The 23,318-nt window shown below is 34.1% G+C and overlaps 1 protein-coding gene across 7 annotated transcripts in view; it reads right to left on the bottom strand.

Moving 5' to 3' along the window:
* The window catches only part of LOC149807837 (receptor-type tyrosine-protein phosphatase alpha-like), a 156,587-nt gene that overhangs the window by 57,132 nt on the left and 76,137 nt on the right, over nucleotides 1–23,318 (bottom strand). For all 7 annotated transcript variants that reach the window (XM_089971307.1, XM_089971323.1, XM_089971326.1 and 4 more), the window contains 3 exons: nucleotides 22,528–22,725; nucleotides 19,599–19,796; nucleotides 11,553–11,744 (listed from right to left, as the gene is read on the bottom strand). In XM_089971307.1, coding sequence (XP_089827433.1) covers nucleotides 11,553–11,744; nucleotides 19,599–19,796; nucleotides 22,528–22,725 — 588 coding nt within the window. The remainder of the gene's footprint in view (nucleotides 1–11,552; nucleotides 11,745–19,598; nucleotides 19,797–22,527; nucleotides 22,726–23,318) is intronic.

The raw sequence follows: 23,318 nt of genomic DNA on the forward strand, positions 1-23,318 counted from the left end.
AATGGAGAATATATCAAACTTAAAGCCCTTATAATCACGACAATTCTTACGTTTTTATACTCATTATCATCTGCTTCTTCTTGCCTGGCAGTCTCCACTAATTTGTTCAGAAGTCATTTTCAATTTCTCAAGGTCGCTCCCATTGTTCCACTGAACAGAATTAAAGTTTGTTGATTGAAGAAGAATCTCAGTCCAGACCCTCCTTAGATGCCCTATCTGCTTCTTCATTTCTAGATCTATTATCGTGTTTTGGACACGACTCCGACCAAACACGAGGCACTGATTACACTGAACTAAAATATCATCTAACATATCATGCTTAGAGCTGCTGTTTCTGTTCTCTGAAGATGTTAAAGAAAGTAAATATCTCATGAATGCATCTCGTTATATTTAAAAAAAAAAGGCTAATGTGGAATGAAAACCTAGGTGACTAGGTCAAATTGAAAGAAACCCTTGATAGGACAATCGAATATTGCAAATAGATGAAAAATATCTCACTAGATGAAATTGAAAGAAATCCTTGTTAGCACAGTCAGAGAAAGCAAATAGATATATATGTATAGTTCAGTAGAACAGAAGCTTTATTAACCTTCGTATTTTCACGAAACGTACTCAGAATGTCTAAATGAGTTATTCCTTTCTTTTAAGAATGCGTTACATTGTTTCAAAGACTATTCCTCTAGGTCAAATTCCAGAACATCATTTTAATATAGCGTTAAAGAGACCACATGTATTGTAATGTTGTTTGTTGTTCTGTTAAGAATAGGGAGAGCGACCCAATATCATCATGGCTGTCTTGTCTACTTTGTTTGTAACGTCATTTTGCAGCACATTTTAGGCTTCTTATGACGACCAGTGTGTTGTGGTAGAATACGATCAGCCACCTAATCCTGAACAGAAACGTTACTGTATACCTTCATTATTTATATAAATCGACACTTGCTCATTTTAATGTCGAGCTCCCAGTTGGTGAGAGCCGAGAAGGTTTCCAACGCCGCGTTCTTAACCCCTTAACCATTGAGTCGAATACGCCTTGAATCTTTTTTATTGTGTTTCTAGGATAATCGTTATCATTCATTTGGGAGCGTGTATCCGTGTTTGCGTTGCGCTCCCTTTCATTACGCAGCCAAGGCTCAACCCGAGGCTGAATAAGCAAAGGACCCAACTTGCAAACCCAATTCAGTAATGAATCTCGGTTAAGTCCCATTACCAAGAGCATCCCCGTATGAGGCAATGCAGCTGACTTTCGTTGTATTGGATCGGTCCTACGAATTTTACAACTTATCGTCTTGGGTATCTCAGCAGCCGAACGAACCATCTTCAGCACTACAGCCAACCGTCATAATGTTGATATAATCTGTCTGTATGAGACTCACGTAGCATACCAGGTAGTAAGACGATACACTATTGGAGTATTTGACCTTAATTTATCAGCACCAGACTCCAGAACTGGCCATCCTACGTATACACACTGCAACATTATTGATGCCTAATCAGTTTCCTCCGCGATGTGGCCAAGGTTGGAAGGCAAAAGATTCCTAATTTCTACAAACCGGCAAGCGCCCATTGGGATAGCTATATGTTTTCGACTCTCGAACACCCTGCCGTCCATATTGGTGACTTCAAAAGTGATCCTCCTGACTGGGGCTACAAATACACCGACGAAGGCGGGAAACACTTGGTAGAGTGGGCAATGAGCAATGACCTCCTTCTGACCCACGACTCTAAGCAACGTGGGACCTTTGTTTCTGCAAGATGGCAAAAAGACTACTCACGGGACCTGTGTTGCTCCATCGGTGACAATCCTCAACCAGTAAGCCATACTGTTCTAAGCAACTTCTCACACAGTCAGCACAGACCAATTCATATCGATATTGGCCTTCAGCTGTCGGCTTTACACAGTTCTTCACAGCGTCATTGGAACTTCCGCAAAGCACATTGGACGAAGTACACTGACATACTGGAGCGTAGCATAGTCACTGCATCCCAATCAAGGAATACTACCACCGCTTCCAAGAGCCGTATTAAAGTCACCAACTCAATCTGTCCCTCTCGGTCATCTTCCACTCTATACACCCCGTTTGGATGAACAATATGAAGCTCTTCTCAAGGGCTATGAAGGATCTGGAGACTCAGACATTGCAGATCACCTGATGGAATCCCCAGATATTGACGTATGCACTCAATGGGAGGAATATATAGGATCAGTCAACGTTGGGCGCTCAGCCGGAAAAACTCGATCTTGATTCAAAGATTTGGCACTGTTCAGCAACCACCAGTAGAAGCTCACCTTGTCGTCAAACCAAGTGATGTAGCTAGTTACTTATTACAAGTGGCAAAATCACAAATGGAGAAACAGCACCGACTTCAAGTGCGAGTTGAGTGGCAACAATAATGATGTTGCAAGTCAGATTGACTAGATCACAATATTCCATAGGCATTTACAACAACAGAACTTGAAACGGTGAAAGGCAGCACCACATCAGGAAAAACAGGAGGAAAGGTCAACATCCTGACTGAGTCCTTGAAGCATCTTGGCCCGAAAGCAAAGGAATGGCTCGCCGCATTTTACACCCGGGTTGTTAGGGAAAATTGCATGCCGACTTTATGTCGCCAGGAAACGATTATTACGATCCCAATGCCTGCATAGATCCCCATAATGCGGCGGGTTATCGGTCGATCCCCTTGCTTTCAGTCTGTTTAAGGCAGTAGATAGCCTGATTCCCCAAACAATTGGTCCTGACTTGAAGAATATCATAACTGTTGAACAGGCAGTTGTTATGCATGGTCATAGCATTTGCGATCAGGTCCTTTTCCTGACTACGTTTGTTAAATCGGTATTATGAAAAACGTTATAACTGAAGCTGAAGCTGAGCTAACAGTGGCATACGACATGGTGTGCCATGTAGGGCTGTTGGTGAAAATTACATGAGTATTGACACTCTGGATAGTTGAAAATATCGAACTGTTCCTTTGAGAAAGGCACTTTAGAGTGCACATCAGAGTGAGACAGAGAGAGAGAGAGAGAGAGAGAGAGAGAGAGGGAGAGAGAGAGAGATAGCTTCAGATCGTGGAAGCATCCGACTAACGTACTACTACAAGGGTATATTCTTTGACCATGTTTGTTCAATATATATATCAATGATTTACCTGTAACATAGTCGCGTACGTTCATGCACGCAAATGACATTGCTCTCGGCACGCAAAGTCGCACATTTACTAAGTCTGAGGTGGTACTGAACAATGAACTGGAGGATATCACGGATTTCTTTAAGAATGACATATACATGAAGCTGATAATGAAACAAGATGGCCGCTATCGCGTAACTGGCTTGAAGCAGCTGTTTCGTTTTTTAGTGCCGTTTTCACGATATTTGTGCTTGTTGCCTGTTTTCATTCTATGTTATTGTCTTCATTATGTATTGGCTGTTAAATTCGTATGTGTTTCTTCATCTCCTTGTTTTGGAAACGAGAATTATTAGACTTTTTCTCAGCTGTCTTGCTCCACTGTTTTTGAACAAATCGCCATCACGTGATACTCGACTGTCAACCCGTTTATGCTACGATGGACCCTCATTAATTGCTTTAAATGTTCACTCCTTGGCTCTCCACACTACATTGTGCTCTAGACTAAACGAACTGGGACTACATTCATCATTACCTAAATGTAAACAGAAGCGAAAAAAGAAACGTTGTTTCAAAGCTGGCCGGCGTAGAACAGGAAGAATTCCAGTTATCTCCCTTTTTTCGACAGAACCACAGTTAAAAAATATCGACCGTTAATTTAGATAACCTAATTCAAAATCCCAATTAATTCGTCAACCTTTATGTCAACTATCCAAGAAATACCTCTGCGCATTGCATTATTCAATGCCCAGTCAGTAGGACGACCGTAAAAACGCACAGAAATAGTTAATTTTATCAACGACGAAAATGTTGATATATTATTCTTGACAGAAACATGGCTAAAAACATCAGGAGATGAGCCCAAGTGTACGGATCTAACACCCACTGGTTACTCCATCAAGTCGTTCCCCCGTAATTCTCGCGGAGGTGGAATTGCTGTCATCACAAAGAACTCCATGATAAAACGCTGAACTACACCACAACATTCAGGTTCGACCATACATCGTTTGAACTAGTCCAAACCACACTCACACTAGAGCAAAGGTCAGTACATTGTTTTTGCCTATACCTCCCTCCTCCTAGTAGAAAAAACAAGCTAGCTGAAACTTTCTTTTTGAAGCAGTTTCCTAATTTCCTGGACTATGGAAATTCGATAGGTGGCAACATAATTGTTCTTGTAGACTTCAACTTTCACTTTGACTGTCCAGGAAACTCAAATATATCAAAATTCCTAGATTCCATTAATGTTTTCGACCTCAAGCAGTCAAGTACCCAACCCAACCATAAACATGGTCACATTTTAGATCGGATTCTTCATAGACCTGATGATAACAGTATACGGTCCTCCCAGGTATCCCATGACCTTGCATCAGATCACCTCTGCATTTTATGCCATCTTGACGTATCAGTCCCTAACCCTCCACCTGTATCCGCTACTATGAGAAACCTCTGTATGATAAATAGAACCAAATTATTGCACGACATCCAAGCTAACCTAACAACTTGCTTACCTCCTACCGCAGAACAACTCGATAACAGCGTTCATTACTTGACAAACATGACCCAGCTGCCAAGTGCAGAGTATCAGTTAAAAAGTGTTCTCCATGGTTAGGGACGAGCTTCGCACTGCTAAAAGAGACCGCCGTAAAGCTGAGAGGCTCTGGCTTTCCATCAGACGCACTATTCATAATCAAATCTATGAAGTCGCTAAGAAGAATGTCACAAATATAGTGCATGCAGCGAGATCAGCCCATTACACTACTAAGATCATGGAAAGTTCCAGCTGCAAAGAGCTCTTCGAGATTACTAACAAGCTAATGTCAAGGAACAAATCAACACCACTTCCAACTACTTTCTCTCCAGTCGACCTTCCGGACATGTTTGCAAATTTGTTCCGTGACAAAGTACAAACCATTAGAGATAAGCTTGACACCACAGTTTTAATTGACTCGTTATCACCATACAGTTGGGATACAGAATTTGAGCGTGCTTAGATCCAGTAACGCCTTCACTAACTGATGTTATTGATATCTCTCTCTTGTATGGGGAATTCCTATCATTTTTCAAAACTGCCATTGTAAAGCCTCTGCTGAAGAAACCAACACTAGACCATAACGATTTAAAGAACTACCGCCCAGATTCTAATCTCCCATTCATTTCGAAAATCTTAGAAAAGGCTGTTATATCCCAGCTTGTATCTCATATAAATTCAAACAGTCTTTTTAGCAATGTACAAACTGCATATCGCCCTTGCCACAGTACTGAAACTACTCTTTTAAAAGTAGTTGATGACACTCTCTCTGCATTGGATAGTGGAAAGATTACAGTCCTCACCCTCCTTGATTTGTCTGCAGCATTTGATACAATAGACCATGATATATTACTTCACCGTCTCCAGCATGTATTTGTCATTCATGATACAGCCTTACTGTGATTCAAGTCATACTTGGTCAACAGGACACACATTGTATCTGCAAATGGAATACACTCCAACCCAGTTGATCTATGTTGTGGTGTTCCACAGGGGTCTGTTCTTGGACCTGTTCTCTTCATTCTGTACAGTCAGTCGCTCTCAAGTGTCATAGATCATCATCCAGTGTCTCATCAGTTGTACACTGATTACACGCAAACATACAAAACTAGCCACCCAACTGAAGTTGATGCTACCTTCCAAGGTGTAGAGAGGTGTATTTCTGATGTGTAATCTTGGATGACTTGTAACAAGCTGCAGATGAATGATGATAAAACTGATGCCATTCTGATCACAACACAAAGACTTTCTTATTCATATTGTTTACCTAAAACAATAAATATCAGCAACGCCAACATTAAATCCACACAATCAGTACGAAACCTAGGTGTTACTCTGGACAATACACTCACATTGCACCGACATGTCATGAACATATGCAAGGCTGCATATGTTGAGCTGAGACGCATGAGTTGATGCCACTAAACACTTGTGTGTTCATTAGTACTTTCAAGACCGGACTATTGTAACTCAATTATGTCTGGTTCATCTCAATATCTACTCCAGAAACTTCAAAACGTTTAAAACACAGCTGCTCGGATCATACTTAGAGTACCACGATCAAAGTACACCTCCCCGCTGCTATGTACCCTAAACTGTCTATCCATTTCATCCAGAATCAAACACAACATTTGTTCTCTGTGCACATTTTTTGGATTGTAATATTATTCTAAAACTTTTATAAATTGCTCAATATAATTCTGGACAAAGCAGTCTTGACAACGTCACCAGTACATTTCCGGTTAGAAATTTATGCAATAGTTTGCATTCATTTAGAACTTTCCTGGACATCTATAACGATTAGTTAGGATTCATTTCATAATAATTCCTCTCATATTTCTGTTATAACTGTGACAATTAAACGGCTTGTTTAGTATTACAAATCTTGTTGGGTTGCTCTTTTCTGTTAATTAGTTCATGGCAATAGAGTCGTAACAGTTAATTAAATCCCAAATCATCCCTGAGTTTATTAATCAAGTCTTAATAAATCAAGCTCTGAATAAACGTTAATCTTATTTCAAATAAGTTACAAAGCTGAAAATTTTGTGATGCCTGAAATAGCCTGAATGTGATAATGTGCTAACAGTCTTTCGATAACTCACAGTAATATAGTCCAACATTTCCTTGTTCGAATTCACTATAATTTCGAGAGAATGTCTCTTTCCAGGAATATTATTAAGTACATTGTATTTACAGAGAAGAAAACTTTATATTCAAATTAAAACTGAACACAACATATAAGATTCTTTCTTCTCAGACGTTATAGCTTCAATGAATAACTTATAAAGCAAACAAGATCATAGACAAATGTACCTGACCTAGGTCACAATTAGCATTTTCTTAAAATAATAGGTCTAATTAGTAGAAACGTCCATTCTAAATGATTCCATGATTAGACCCAAGACTGTAAGCAAGGCAAGATCTTTTGTTAAAATTGTAATACATAATGGGATAAACAACAGGTAGAAACGGTATTTCAACAAATATTTTAAATAATTCATTGAAATTTGGATGTGAAATAACTGGTGCAAATTGATTAGGGGTTAGAAATTATAGAAAAACTGTAACTAAACTTCCTATTATATTACGGCGAATCCAACAATCCCTCTCTGTTACGTTTTACTGATAGGCACATGAAATTCAGAGATAGCCTTGACCTTAGCGTCTATAGGTTAAACCTGTTCGTATCCGACAGTATGTATTAAGAAAGCCACACAAGCAAGGCGAAACTAGCTTGCACTTAAAATAATAATCCAATCTGCATTGAAGAATTTCCAGATTATTTCCAAATAATCTGTATAGGTTTTGGTGTAGATGACAAAGTCATCGAGTATATCGTCACAGTTATGTAGATCAGGTGAAATAATATTTATTAAGCGTTGACAAGCACACAACAAATCTCTCATCCTAAATGGCATCACTTGGTATTTATAAAGCCCGTCTGGAATTACGAATGCCGAAATTTTCTTTGCCCTTTCCGTTAATGGGATTTGCCTCAATTATTTCAAACTTGGTGACTTATTTAGCATTTCCGATTTTGTCAGAGCAGTTATCGATTCCTGGCTATATAAATTAACATGTTTTGGTCACATTGTTCACGTTTCTATGGTATATTCACACGCAGAAATTATTATCTGATTTATGCACAATAATACATGGTGAACTCGTCAATTGTACGTGGTTCTATGAAATCGTTCTCAAAAATATTGAATTTCTTTATCAAACGTTCCTGTTTGAGAGTGTTCATCATATATAGATGCTTTTTGACAGGTGTGCAGTCAACAATTTCAGACTCATGGTAGATTTTATTTGTTATTGACGGAACATCTATAATTATTTGTTCATATTCAAATAATAGTTGTTTTAGTTAATTGTGTTATGTTTGCTGCAGATGTGGATATTTAAGGTCCAGATTATTTAATATTACTGAATTCCAAAATTAGCTACTATAAAATGACTACAGTCCGATTTCATTCCATCATTTAAATCCTCACTGGTTTCGACAGATACAACTAAATTAAATGAATGTTTAACAAAACTATATATATATATATAATTATACATCTTGAACATATTGTGGTAAAGCTGTTTGTCTTTTCGCTTACCATCAGTGTTAATGATATACTTTAAGTCACTTACTTGTGTTTCAACTGTATCAGAACGATAGTACTTTGCCTAAAGATCATTGTGTGGTATGGGTCAGAAATCATGAACTACACTAACAGGTTGAAACTCCTTACCCTTTTATTTCGATTATAATAACATTTCTAATTTTACAGTATAATGTTAAGATTACAAGTTTCAAGTGTCAATTTTTATACAACGTATATGTGAAATCAGATTCATAACCAAGAAGATTAATGTCTGATTTTTTATTTGAAAGATGTCTCTGTTAATAATTACAACGGTCCACGTTATGTAAAAAACCTATTTTAAAGCTACTAAATCCTAAAGATTCTTGAACTGATTTCATAATAGCAAGCAAGAGTAAATGATTACCATTGTCCCAATCTTTTCGGGATTAAAGCAACATGACTGAATCATATTTTTGAAAGTGTGTTAAAATGATTCTAAAGACCCGTGTTTTTAGGGTGATAGGCAGAAAACTGAAACTGTTGTATGCCAAATTATACCCTGTTATAAAATTATCGACATAGAATTCGATCCTTTTTCATATTGAACAGAAGAACGAAGTAAGTAAAAAGCTATTATGTTGTCTCTGGAAACGCCTATAACTTATTTTAAATAATACTTATGTATGATGCATTTGAAACCATACAGCATATTAAGTTTTGTTTTCAATTTTACATGCAATTCGTGTTGTAGGCTGCTGTTGAAAATAAAAAAACATATTGCCTGTGGGGTACTGACCATCAGTAATACATGCCGGAATGAAAAACCTTTACCATGTGATTTATTAATCATAATAAGAAACCGTGCGCTTGCTGATTGATGAAAAAGAAACGTCGAATCATTGACATCAATTTTTCATGGACGTTTTTGACGGTTTTGGAGGTCGTTGCTATGAGTCACTGTATGACTCTGGCTATTTGTTTAGGCCACTTCACTTTCGTGAATTAGTAATGCTACTAATATAATTGTTCCGCAACGTATGTGGCTTGCTTGCTAACATAAGGAAAAGGCCTGGGGGAAAGAGGATGTGACCCAGATACGAAAAAATCCAGAACATCTGCGAGTTGTTCCAGAAGTTGTTTATAATGAAATATAGGCTAAATGTTTTTCTTAAGAGCTGGAAATTGGGATAGAATATAACATGAAAGGTTTGAAACATAAAATTACAACCGAAATTAATTAATTTGAACCGGGATTTAATACGAATTTTCTCATTCAGCAGAATAATTCATAAAGTTTTAACTTTACAAAAACATTTAAATTGAGGTTAATATTGTTTTTCTTGAAAAAACATGAAACCGATAAACACAAATATGTAGTTGGAGTAGAATACTAAACGTAGAACTGGATTTATAGTACTTATTATATAATATGGAGAACAAAATAAGCTATCAGTGATCCGTTACTACCATATAAATTGAAATCATAATATTTTTTAAGGACGTTCTATCTCCAGACAGATGGCATGCTAAGCAGAGGGAAGAATGTATAATTCAAAGCAAGTGACTACGTGTTTCAATTATCAGATCTCATATGCTCCAATGAATATAAAATTAGATCTGATTTTATCATGCAGTTATTTGGACGATAACTGATGAAGTGAACGAAATGAGAGCAAAACAAAAAAGAGCCCATCCTGCCACACAAAGAAAGACTGATAGAGTACAGTTTCTTAACACAGTACTGAGATAATTTAGAATATGCTTGTTATCTTCATTATATTACTGTGTGCTATGCTACTTTATAAACTATTAAAAAAGCCAAACGTTGTGATATTACCAACCTTCTGACAATAGGGTAAGTGCATTATGTTTAGTGAAGCTTTAAATGGACAGATTATTTATGATCGTTCAATATGCATAACTGATAAGAACAAACAGTAGCAGTAGCAAAGAATTGTTCATAGGGAAGCTAATAGCAATTATATTAGCGTGCTTTGACAGAACTCCATGACATGGCTTGAACATCTCACAAAAAGACTAAAACATGACATGCCATGCTTTATCATCAAGACCTTTGCAGATTTTATTATACATTTATATTTTCTGATGGACAATAAAACAGCCTGAGATGAAGTATATTTTATAAAGAATTTAGAATATTTTATAAATGAATTAATATAATATATAATATATTAATACTTATTTATAAATAATTCACCTCTTTCCAGCAGTTTGAAAAGCATTTACGCTTTAATTTGAAGAGTTGAGAGCAAACCATTATTATGAGAGAGTATTGATTACTCCAGGTCGCACCCCCAATCCCGATATATATATATATATATATATATATATATATATATATATATATATATATATATATATATATATATATATATATATATATATATGTATATATATATATATATATATATATATATATATATATATATATATATATATATATATATATATATATATATACAAATAATTAAAATATTCTAACCAACACAATTTGGTAAAATGAAATTTTTTTATATTCGAGGGTGGACAACGTCACCAGTTTTACACTTAAAGAACAATATTTAAGTCCACATTTTCATTGATAACATGAGACTACGATTTACTCCAGTTTACAATACAATGATATTAATGTACTACACTTCATAGAATTAGCTTAACATTCTTCATCATATTAAATGTATCATATAAACACTTTACGTTAATCAGCTTTATCAAACAAGTAGAGTGGGTACACCTACCGTGTTGAGTAATAACTATTATTTCATGTTTAGTCTTGTTCAATGTTTTATCTTCTGTTTTCTTTTAATCAGGCTAAAAAAGATGGGCTGATGTATGTGTGGAAAATATTTTGTGTTTTGCAGAGAACCAGACGTAAATTATAACATAAATGATAGCATACATTGTTCATAATGAAAAGTACTACATCATTTTACTAAAATAAAGAAGTCTGTTTATAGGATTATAAATAAACCGTGATGACACAGTAGAGTAAAAAGAGGTGACAGGCTATATGAATTATGGGTAACTACAATTATGGTAGATAAATAAGGTAGCATGTATTCATTGTCTCATTATGTCGAATATTTATCATCTACTGCACACAAGATATATTAATATCACTCTAAGATGCATTGAGACCTCATACCCACGAGTTCAGAGATCATTTGCATGCACACAACGTTATATCATATTTGTTTTCAAAACTCATTTGGAACTTGACAAAGTATAAGACCATCTATTTAAAATCGTAATGTCCCTTTTCAAATGTTATAAACTAGGATGTAAATGAATGTGCTTACCAGAGCAGGTTCCAAGATCCCCTTCCCATTGTCCAGAACCATTGCATCGTACCAAACCTCGTCCTTGTAGGTGATAGCCGTCTTCACAAGTCAATGAAACGCTCGTATTATAACTAATGTTCCCTTTAATTCCTATTAGCACAATGAGAAACCCATTTTTGGCGTTTTGAATGGACTCTTCACAGGTTATTACTGAAAATTGAAAATAGTGTGAAAGTTTTACAATTTTAATTTAGCTGAATCTTTTTATACGGTCACACAGTTCAAAACTAATAAGGATCGCATTTCAAAGTGTGACATTGTTCTATAAAATACACATATAAGCGTCATTTTTGTAGAACCATTCTCTCCACTCGCTCGCAATAAGTCATGACTAAATAAATATTAAAATTGTTTTGCAATTTTCAATAAAAATTAATTTCTTTAAATAATGATCTGTTTGCCACATATATACGACCATGACATATTTGTCAAAAGGTGACGCTAAAATAGTTACGTTTCACCAAAATGTAAGAAAAGAAAACTAAAAAAGGAAAAAAAGAATGCTGGATGGAATTTCTGTAAATTAAAATATTATATTCATTAATGATTATGGAACTTAGATTTCATATTACTCAGTGGTTCTTTCCGGGGTTTTCCTGGGCTCTTCCTCCACCATTTAATCGATACCGGCCTCCATGTATAGTCTATATTGTACTGAAAAATTGCGTTAAACCCTACACCAACAATAAAAACAACAACCAAGTTAGAACATAATTTGAGTTTATTATAGAATAGTTTATTTTCCGATACCAATCGTTTATACTCCAGTTACTACTTGTCATTAACATAATTTCACATTAAGATATATTTTGTGGTGTTTTGCACGCCTCTTCCGGATGTGCACATCTTGGTAAAGGTATTATGTTATTTTATAATCATTTCTCTTTTTCTGCGTTTGTGCTTTCCAAATTATTGTTGGTCATTTGTTTGTTATAATTTGTAAATAATACGCTGTACTGACCTAGACCAGCAACATGTCCTAAATTTGAATAGTTTATAGAAACACACACACAAAGATATATATATATATATATATATATATATATATATATATATATATATATATATATATATATATGAAAAATGCGTTTGCTGTCCTTATCTTTTTTGTATGTGTATTTGTACTTTTATATAAAAAACTATCTGCTTAACCAGTTACAATTGTGAAAGACGTTATAAAGACATTAGCTGTAACATTGTCCTAAAGTCTGTCTCAAATCTCTTTCGATATTATTATCATAATTAGTAGTAGTAGCAGTAGTAGTAGCAGTAGTAATACTATTTTGATTATTTTGACCATTATTATTATTATTATTATTATTATTATTTTATTTTAAACTACAACTAGGAGAAAAAATAATTTTAATCTTAGATCAGATAGTTCTGATAATTTAAAAAATACTTTTCAAACTCTAAAGATAACTCATGACATCTAAGTCGGACCCGCCCAAGACTGAAATCATCAGATCATCAAATCATCAGTCGACCCTTGGAGTAAGTATATTAGATGACTTAAAAAGAACAAATTCATATTTTCAATAATGTAAAGTACGTGCAGAACCCGTCAGTATAATAAAGGGAGAGAATTCCAAGAACGAATGATCATTGTTTGTAGAGATATCCACCAAGATAGTTTAAATTAAACTAAGTTCCCTTCACGAGATGCAGGAAGATGAATGTGATGTTCTGCCGGTGATACAAAGTATGATATGTACAACGTCTAGAGTGAGGCAATACGAATTTGCTCCATTACTGCGGTGGATGCCGCTTGTGTGACAATAGATCACTGACATCCATGCATCGACTGATGAGGTTTTATAGCGCAACCTCATTAATGATCACGGATAAAAGGAAAACGGTTTTGTGAATGGGGTAAAGTCATTAATACCCAAGGTTTAAATTATTGTTGTTTATCATAACAATTTCTAGGTGGAGTAGTTGCCTGGAATTAAGGAAAACAATAAAAAATCTCAGCAGCATCAGCTAATAATACTGCCCTTAACCATATTTAACTAATCCTATGTTTCATCATACAATAAAACTAAATGATAAGGTGAATTTGTCATTGATTCTAGGAAAAAGGCAACTTTCCGAATTCCATCAAAAATTCACTAGGGAGGAACTCAGTTTACGCGTAAATCCATTATTATATATTGATTATGATTTTCGTTTTTATTTTATGTCAAGTCTTTAATTAGCTAGAATCCTACACTCGAATTTTCTTGTCGATAGCTTAGCACGTAAATATATGCGTTGCTAACTAGGCACTGATTAGACGAGTGGATACACTTTCTTAAAATAAGTGAATATGTACAATGCAACACGCATAAAAACAGGTCCTGCATGGAAACATTTAAACATAAGTATTTCGTAGAAATAGCAGCTCGTAGAGCTGTATATTTAAATTTATTTTTGGTATTGGTTTCTTTGTATAATTAATTAAGGAGCTTTTAGAATATAAAGCATGTAGATGAGTTTAACAATAGTATTGCAATAACAGTTATTTGGATCTATGGAACTTTAATGTACACCCGTTGTAAGAATGTAATTTGCAATATTATACATACATACATACATACATACAATGATACATACATACAATGATACATACATACATACAATGATACATACATACATACATACATACATACATACATACATACATACATACATACATACATACATATGTTCGAAAATGGATTTTTCAGTAGCATACAGTGTGTTGTATCAGTGGTACACTGACTATTATGGTACAGTTCTTATCGGTTCCATAATGTTTTATCAGGATTTGTAGTCCATCAGTGCCATGGTCTGCTTGTGCAGACGTAGCCATTGAAATAAATATATTTATTTCTTAATTTCATGTTTTGTATCCTTATTTATTCCGTTTATCTTAACCTCGATAAGGATATATGGATTTGTAGCATTTGATCAACAGGGATAAGTTGATTGAAAAAAAAATGAAAATAGCATTATACTTTTAAATTGTCCGTGTTTTAATTAGAATCAGTATTCTACCCTTTCGCATTTCATTTTGAAATACCGCTGAAGGAGAGATTGGCAATCATGCCATCTGTTTTTGACCAGCCAACATGTACATCTGACTCGTATTTAACACCATGTTCGGGCTCAAAGTCATTCACAAGTATCTTCATTAACAATTTCCCAGCTGCAATAATCCGATATACTTCATAACTTTAAAAGATATTCTCATCTTCATTACCATCAGCCAGTATTTGCCGAACGAAATTGAAATGAACCACGCCGGTAATCAGACCTTTGATTTTTTCAAGGTAGCCTGTATTTTCAACACGCATATGTAAAACTTCCTTCAAAATAGGTTGAAAGTCTCCAAAAATAATACATATTCCTTGGTACCATGTGCCAACAAATTTAACTTAACAACCATTCATGATATTCCTCATGATTCCACATGTATGAACAGTTGCCTACCAAACATCATATGTCGCGACTAGAACGGTTAAATTAAAAGCTATATACTTCGCTGAGCACATTTTCATGTGCGGGAATTTCAAGTCATTTCATGTGTGTTTGTCGAAGCGATCATTTTCGTCCAAAACAATGATATAGTATTGCCTTATATTAGAATCTGCTGTTTGTTCGCTGTTTAAATGGAAGAAAGGTAAATTGAAAAATGTATGTTAGTAACAGTAATGAGAAAAACATTTTAAAAGAACAAGAAATGAAACAAGAAAAGTTAATCAAACTCAGAACAGAAGAGAAATTAATGTACATGCAAGAACATCAAAAATATCAGTCATTATCAGGCATAAACTAGTGATATATGTTGGGAAATATCTGCATCAATTGACATAGTGTGTGGGGTTTAAGGAAGATGATATAATAAAATAAGACATGTTCTTGGATACACGTTGAATAACATCTACATTTTTGAATTTGAAAAGAGCGAGCAAAGTTAAGCGAGATGGAAAACGATGATTATAAGAACAAGAATGAGTAAGTTTTTAAAATTATTCCTAAATAAATTCGTACCGGATATTTTATAATAGTCCCATGTTTTCCACTAACAAGCGTATGACCATTACGCAGTTCGTCTTTACAAAATCGTTTACATCTTAAACACGAAGTCCCATCATGAACTCGATAACAACCAATCATTTAAAAGTAAAAATAGAACTTGTTTACGTGGTTGCTACAAATTTTAAATAAAGGTCAGGATCTAGATCAACACCTCTTGTTTATAAAACGAACAGCCAATATCAGACTATTTTCTAAAACAGTATCATTTCTAAGTGAATAAATTTACATTAGGATATCATGTAATGAAAATAAAAAAAATATTAAAACTGACAAACAATTAAATTGAAACAAATATATATTAAATCAAATATAAATATATAAAATGTGCATAAATTTCCCCCTAATGAAAAAGAAAGATCTATACATCTTTTTACCACAGACTGATTATACATGAGGCTAAAAAGGACTCATATAAATTACCCACAGTGGACATGAAATAATACATGGTTATAACCGGGAAAGAGCGGCTGCTATTAAATTTTCTTTTGCCTTGATATGCCTGATGTCAAGATTATATTCCTGTAATAACAAACTCGAACTTAGTAGACTTTGATTTTATTTTTCATCTTGCCGATGAAAGTAAGGGGGTTGTGGTCACTAAATAAAATAATCGAAGTAGGAGCTGAACTAAGGTAAACTTCAAAATGTTATAATAACAATATGAAAGACAAACATTACTTCACGACTGTTTAATAATTTCTTTGGTGCTTATTTAATTTCTTAGAAAAATAGCACACTGGATAATCAATACTATTTCATCTTCTTGAATCAAAACTGCTCCAACATCACCATCACTTGCATCAACAGACAGTTTAAATGATTGACTGAAATTTGGAGCTGTAAAAACTGGCGCGCCTTTTTGTATGGCTTTCAAATAGTCAAACGACACCTGCCATTTTTCAGTCCAAACGAACTTAGGATGCATTCTTTAACCACATCATAGTTACCACTTTGGGAACTGACAGTGAATTGTAGATATCACTAGGCTTACCATTGAGTACGCAATATAATAACTGAGTTTAATGCTCCCTTGGCCATTTCAAAGTTTCAGCAACTTTTTCAAACGAATAAAATATTTGTCCACTGCTTTTTTTCTGAAAGGGGCACTAATCTAATATTTGTTGTAAGGTCAAAACTTTAATTTTGGATTGGAAGTATGATTGTGCTTTTCACTTGCCAGTTCCATTTCTTTCCTTCTACATTGATATTCCCTCTCTTTAGATCTTTCTTCCTTATCTAATTGCATTTGTTTTTCACGTAACTGCAATTGTTTTTCTTGTAACTGCATTTTTCTTTCTTTCTCTGTTTTTCTATCTCTCTTTCCTGTCTCTCTCTCCTCGTTCTCATATTGTAACTGCATTTGTTTTTCTTGTAATTACATTTGTCTTTCTTTCTATTTTTCTTCTGCTTGTAAATGCATTTGTTTTTCTCATTCTTTTTTCCTGAACCTCCAGCTTTCTCAATTCGAATACCTTTATTTTTTATGCCAGAGTCTGATACAGACTTACTGATCAAAACCAAATCGCTTTGATCCAAACAATTCTTTTCTACCAAATACTGAACCAATTTATTTCGTATTTCCTGTGTCGTTAAGGAAACCTTTACCTCAGAATAATCGTATTTTCTGGCAAGTTGAATCAAGTTATCTTTTTTGAAAAGAGCTAGTTGTAGCTGGGTAGGGTTTGATAGAAAGATTTCTACTTGTTATGACATTTTAGGAAAAGCTAGCTGATGTCACTAAAATTTTGAAATACTAGAGGAATTCAAATTTAAATTTCAAAAAAAAAAAGAAGTATTCTGAAATATTCTATCCAAAATTATCTCGGACAAGCCCCCAATTTCTTATATCATGTGTTTAGACTCGAATAAACAGTAACAGAAGAAAGAGTGAAAACAACAAACTTTGATAAAAGACAATATTTATTTTCTTGGAAAAATTCTGCAAAAATGAAACAAATATGGACTTACGGTTTTATAGAATCAAATCCAAAATAATCCAAGAATAATTCAATAATAAAATGATTGAAGTTCTAATAACAAAATGGTCTACTGATTTCAAATTCAAATCCCGACGAATAATCTGAGATGGAAGACGATAACCTATGTTGCAATCTGTAGTTTTTTAAGTCTACAATTCCTTGTAAAAACAAACATTATCACTCCGTTTTTGGAGAGCAAAACAAAATTATATAAAAGAACTGTCTTTGATTAAAAATGTCACATGAGCACATGTATTTTCCAGGAAAAAAGAATTAATCCTTTTGAATCCAAGTAATTTGAATTAACTCCAATCCAAGTTATTTGAAATAACTCCAAACAGCAAAACATATAACTTCAAGTGTAACAGCCCAGCTTCGACTGAGAATAACTCTCCAAACCAGAAGTTATATTGTCTCCTAAAACGTACACAGGGGGTCACGTGATCATGTTCTGGAAGCTTATAGAAATTAGGCATTTGTTAAAAACCACGTCTACCCTCTGTGGCCTGATGAAAAACAATCATTTAATTCTAAAAAATAAAAATAAAAATTGTTTACATCTTAAACACGACGTCCCATCATGACCTCGACAACAACCAGTCATTTAAAAAAAAAATGAAACTTGTTTACGTGGCTGCTACAGATTTTAAATTAAAACCTGGTGTTAATAAATCAAACAGTCAAACTCACATTACTTTCTGAAAAAAGTATCATCTCAAGTGAATAAATTTACATTACAATATCATTTAATGAAAATTCAAAAAATTCAAAACTGATAAATAATTAAATTGAAATAAATATATATCAAATCAAATATGATTAAATCCAATATACATAACAATATTATAAGCGGGATCGCATTAACACATTTTTCGAAAAACTTCCCCATGGAAAACGTGAATTAAAATTTCAATGTCGTCAGTTTTAAACTAATCATTTTGGGAAATTTCGGAAGTTCAGTCAACATTTAATGCAGTGCTGGGATTAAAAATCTGCTAAGATACGAATCATCGGGTTTTTCGAGAGCATATATTTAGGATTTTAAAAAGAGAGGTCAACTTAAATTAAAAAATGGGAGCCATGCTGCCATTGTGTTAGAACGAATCGCGTTTTAACTTGTTTTATACACACACACAAACACACACACACACGTTTATATATATATATATATATATATATATATATATATATATATATATATATATATATATATATATATATATATATATATATATATCCACTTTTATATATTTAAAAACTTGGAATTTATTTCATCCCTTTATTTCTGAAAAGATTGGAACAGTACTCGGTACTCCTCTCAAGGTTTGATTGCTCCTAAATGTGTTACGTATAAATATATATATATATATATATATATATATATATATATATATATATATATATATATATATATATATGAATGTGTGTGTGTGTGTGTGTGTGTGTCTGTGTGTGTGTAAATATTTTCAGGTCTTTTTGTATTTACACAGTTTGTATCTGACATTATAATATATTTGATTTAATTCAACGGACATGAATGTATCTAATATTGACGCATAAGGTGGTGTGAACATTTAATAAAACACACGTTTTTCGGATTGTTTTAAAAATAAATTGCATCAATATATATTTTTCCAGGGATATGGAAATACCTATGTGCTTTATTATTCAAAGATACAAATATAAATTGAAAAATAAGTGTCCCAAACTTATTGCCTCCTTGAGTTATAGAAAATAGGAATGATCAAATACTGTTAAAGTAAAAACAGTGGTAAAGGCCTTCACCCAATAGCATAAAGCAAGGAGCCTATTTGCATATCAAATTGTTTTAAAAAGCATAAAATACAAAGCAGACATATATTAAATCTCAGCTCTTGATTTAAAAAAAATTAAATTAGTTGTATTTCTGGCAGTAGTCAGACTTAAATGACTAGAAATGGCTCGGAAAACTGATTATGATCACCTTCACACGTCCCTTGTATGGATCTCCATTTTCCATCTTTATTACAGCGGACCGTATCTTTTCCAGGATGAGTGTATCTGAATCCCGCATTGCATTTGATTGTAACAGTAGCATTGTAGCTCGTATTTCCAGCTAATCCCACTTTTGACGTGACTGTGCTGTTTCCAGGTACACCAGAGAATTCACCACAGTGTATTACTGTATTGAAGATAAACTAGATGGGTAAATATGTCTCAAACGTATGATATCAGCGAGTTTTGAGAATATGAGACAGCAATACACCTTTTTGCAGTAAAAATCTTTCATGTATATCATAAATGATGAAAATTGTGTATCAATCTATTGTAATTCTTTACAGACAATTCGTGAATCACTATCATTTTTACATCATACAAAATATGAAATAATTTAAATCGTTTTGTTTCGTCTTTTACATCATAGGTTATACAATTTCAATGGGTTTTACATGTATCAGTCCTGAGATTTTAATAGATAAACTATTACTGGAAACATAATATGACCTTCACATATCCTTTGTATGGAGCTCCGATTTCCATCATTACTAAACCGGAAAGTCTTATATCAACGAATTGTGAAGCCGTATAGCCCAATGCATATGATTTGGAAACGACCAGTAGCATAATTTGCAGCTCATGGTTATAGTTAATCCAAGTGCCTATCCCCTTATTTCTACAAACTTGGATCAGTGCTCCCTGTTATGTTTTTGATGCCTCCTAAAAGTGTCCTTTATATTTACAAGTGAGGGTATTAATCTTGCCGTTTTCTGCAAAAAAAACTATACAACTTGTTTTTACTGTAGTAGCTTTGAAAATACATTCGAAATACATCGCAGCTATCGGCAACATAATCGCTGATTTCATTTCGATGAGAAATTGTGTATGCAGTAGTCAGAAATAAATGACTGAAAATAGGGATCAACATCACACGTCCCAGTATTAAAATACATTTTCCATCGTTACCGAATTTCAGTTCCAGTGTGCATTAAGTATCGCGAGGTAAGTAGTTATAGATGACAAGTTGTTTGTTATAGGAAAATAACATTAACTTTGGGACAACACGACAATTCTGGAAACGTATCATTAGCGTATGGGCCACTATGGCAATCGCTTGGAAATAACATGATAAAGCCACTATTTGACACATATGATTCGCACTCTTTTGGATTTAAACTAGATGGAGAGTGTTACAAACACAAACTTAATAATGAGTGTGGGCTCCTGTTGTGTACAGTTGCATTGATTGGGGCGATATTAAATGATGGTGCTTGGTAGTTTACCTGAAGACTAATCATTTGCTTTTTTAAAGGAATTCATTTTTATTTGAAGAAAGTATTTATGCTTGACCTATTTTTTCAGAATACATTACCAATCATCTGATTCTCATTTGTGTAAGTAATCGTTCCCATGCGTATTTTATTCAACCAACAAACAAAGATCACGCGTTAAGCCAATTGCCTAAAACAAAAAAATGATAATTCACCTATGATTTATTATTGACTAACGTCCCTCAAGCAAGGTCAGAAAAGCTTCGCAATATTGATTGGATCTAATGGGTTTTGTAACACATTCTGCTTGGATGATGATTCAAGTTCACCGAATTTTCTGATGAGTAATATTGACAATTGAGGAGGCTTAGTGAAATATACAACAACTCCATTTTAATCCTCTGCCAAACATTATTCAGATTCACACATACAGCTATATATAATCCAAAAACAAAAATGCACTTGAAAAGGCAAACACTAGTAGAATAGGCAAGTCAATCGCCTTTTGTGTTGTAAATACATTCAATTGTTGAGCGATATAGCTGATTAAACGTGCTATTTAATTAACATTGTTTTAACATTGTACAGTTTCTCCAAAAAGGGAAAAAATGAATTTTCACCAACTTAGGTCACAGCGATAGTCACGATCCTTGCTTTTACACTGCAAGCTCACTCAAATCATTTGCTTTTGGATTTAGAAAAACGACATCAAGCATTCTATTAATTTTGTCTAGGGAAATGCTCGCAACGTTTGACACCACTAAAATGAATAGTTGTTGCTGTTCTTGAGACAGAGAATGAGACAGAGAAACATAAACTACTATAGATTTTGCTCAGTGGTTGAACTATACTACATTTTTTGTACTCTTTCGTAAGAAAATACAGGACCAGGTTTTGAACCTCTTAGCAGGATGGAGAGACGGACACGTTCTTACTTATTAGATGCGTTATGTGCGTTCATGTGTATGCGCACCTGTATATGTTTGTGCATGTTGCATTCAAACGTAATGTGAAATTCATATTTTCATCAGTTGTTTGGTCTGACATATATGTAAATAAATGAAGCAACTTTATCGACATTATTATTGTCAGCAGGCTATTGAAACTTGTGAGCGCTGGCCAAAACACCAACAAATCTATATTATTGTTAGCCAGCCCATAATTTGAGTCTTTCAGTTGTTTTAAATCACCACAATTGATTGAGTTCTGAGTAACGTAATTACAACATTCAGTTTGTATTCCTCACGACTGTCAGTGGTGCTACATGCTCGTCACTATAATGCTAAATTGTGTATACTCCCTATTTGTCTCAGAATTATACATTATTTTCTACAATTGAATCATGATAATGCTACAGGTTTATTAAGACATTTAGTGCAATTGTTTTGCGAGTGCAAGAACAAATAACAGGACCGCTGTAATGAATGTAACAAAAAGGCCTATCACTTTTATTATACCAACCTATTTTTGTTTTGTATGAGGAGATTTTACTTAGCATTCGGGCTTTCTAAATGCAACCAAAAAACGCATGAAAGGAAATCTATCACGACCTGTACATGTACGTAGTACGATATATTCATGTTTGCATCTCTAGAAAGTGTCATTCGTACGAACTTAATATCTGTCTTGCAATGGTTCACCCACCGTTACAATTTCCAAGACTTCCTCTCCAGGATCCATTACCGTCACATCGAAGGGGTTCCACTGATTGTAAGCTATAGTTGTACCCTTCATTGCACTGTATCGTCAGCGTTGCATTGTACGTTGTGTTACCAGCAATTCCTGGTGTAATAATTACTTCGCTGTGGTCAGGGATTCCCGTAGGATCACCACAATCTATCACTATTATGTTGAAGAAAAGGATATATAAACAAGGTACATACACAACGTAAAAATGATGAGGTGGGTTTTAAAGTGTTCGAATATATGACCTTGGTGAGACTGTCATATCATATTCTAGTTATTACTTTATCATTCAAATTAACTTGACGAAAATGAATGCATTGTAATACAGATTTAAATTTAGAAGAAAGTACAGGGTTGTGGTCACTAAATATAATAATCGAAGTAGGAGCTGAACTAAGGTAAACTTAAAAATCTTATAATGCCATTATCAAAGACAAACATTACTTCTCGATTGTTGAATGCTTATTTAATTTCTTAGAAAAATAGCACACTGGATGATCAATACTATTTTCATCTTCTTGAATCAAAACTGCTCAAACCCCACCATCACTTGCATCAACAGACAGTTTAAATGATTGGCTGAAATTTGGAGTTGTAAGAACTGGTGCGCTTTTAAGTATAGCTTTCAACTTGTCAAAAGCCTCCTGACATTTTTCAGTCCACTCGAACTTGTTTTTCTTACTCAATACATTTGTCAGGGGTTCAGCAATAATATAAAAAGTGGAACAAAATTTTCGATAGTATCCACC

The sequence above is a fragment of the Sinohyriopsis cumingii genome, chromosome 1 (genome assembly GCF_028554795.1).
Source record: "Sinohyriopsis cumingii isolate HCF-2022 chromosome 1, ASM2855479v2, whole genome shotgun sequence".
NCBI lineage: Eukaryota > Metazoa > Mollusca > Bivalvia > Unionida > Unionidae > Sinohyriopsis > Sinohyriopsis cumingii.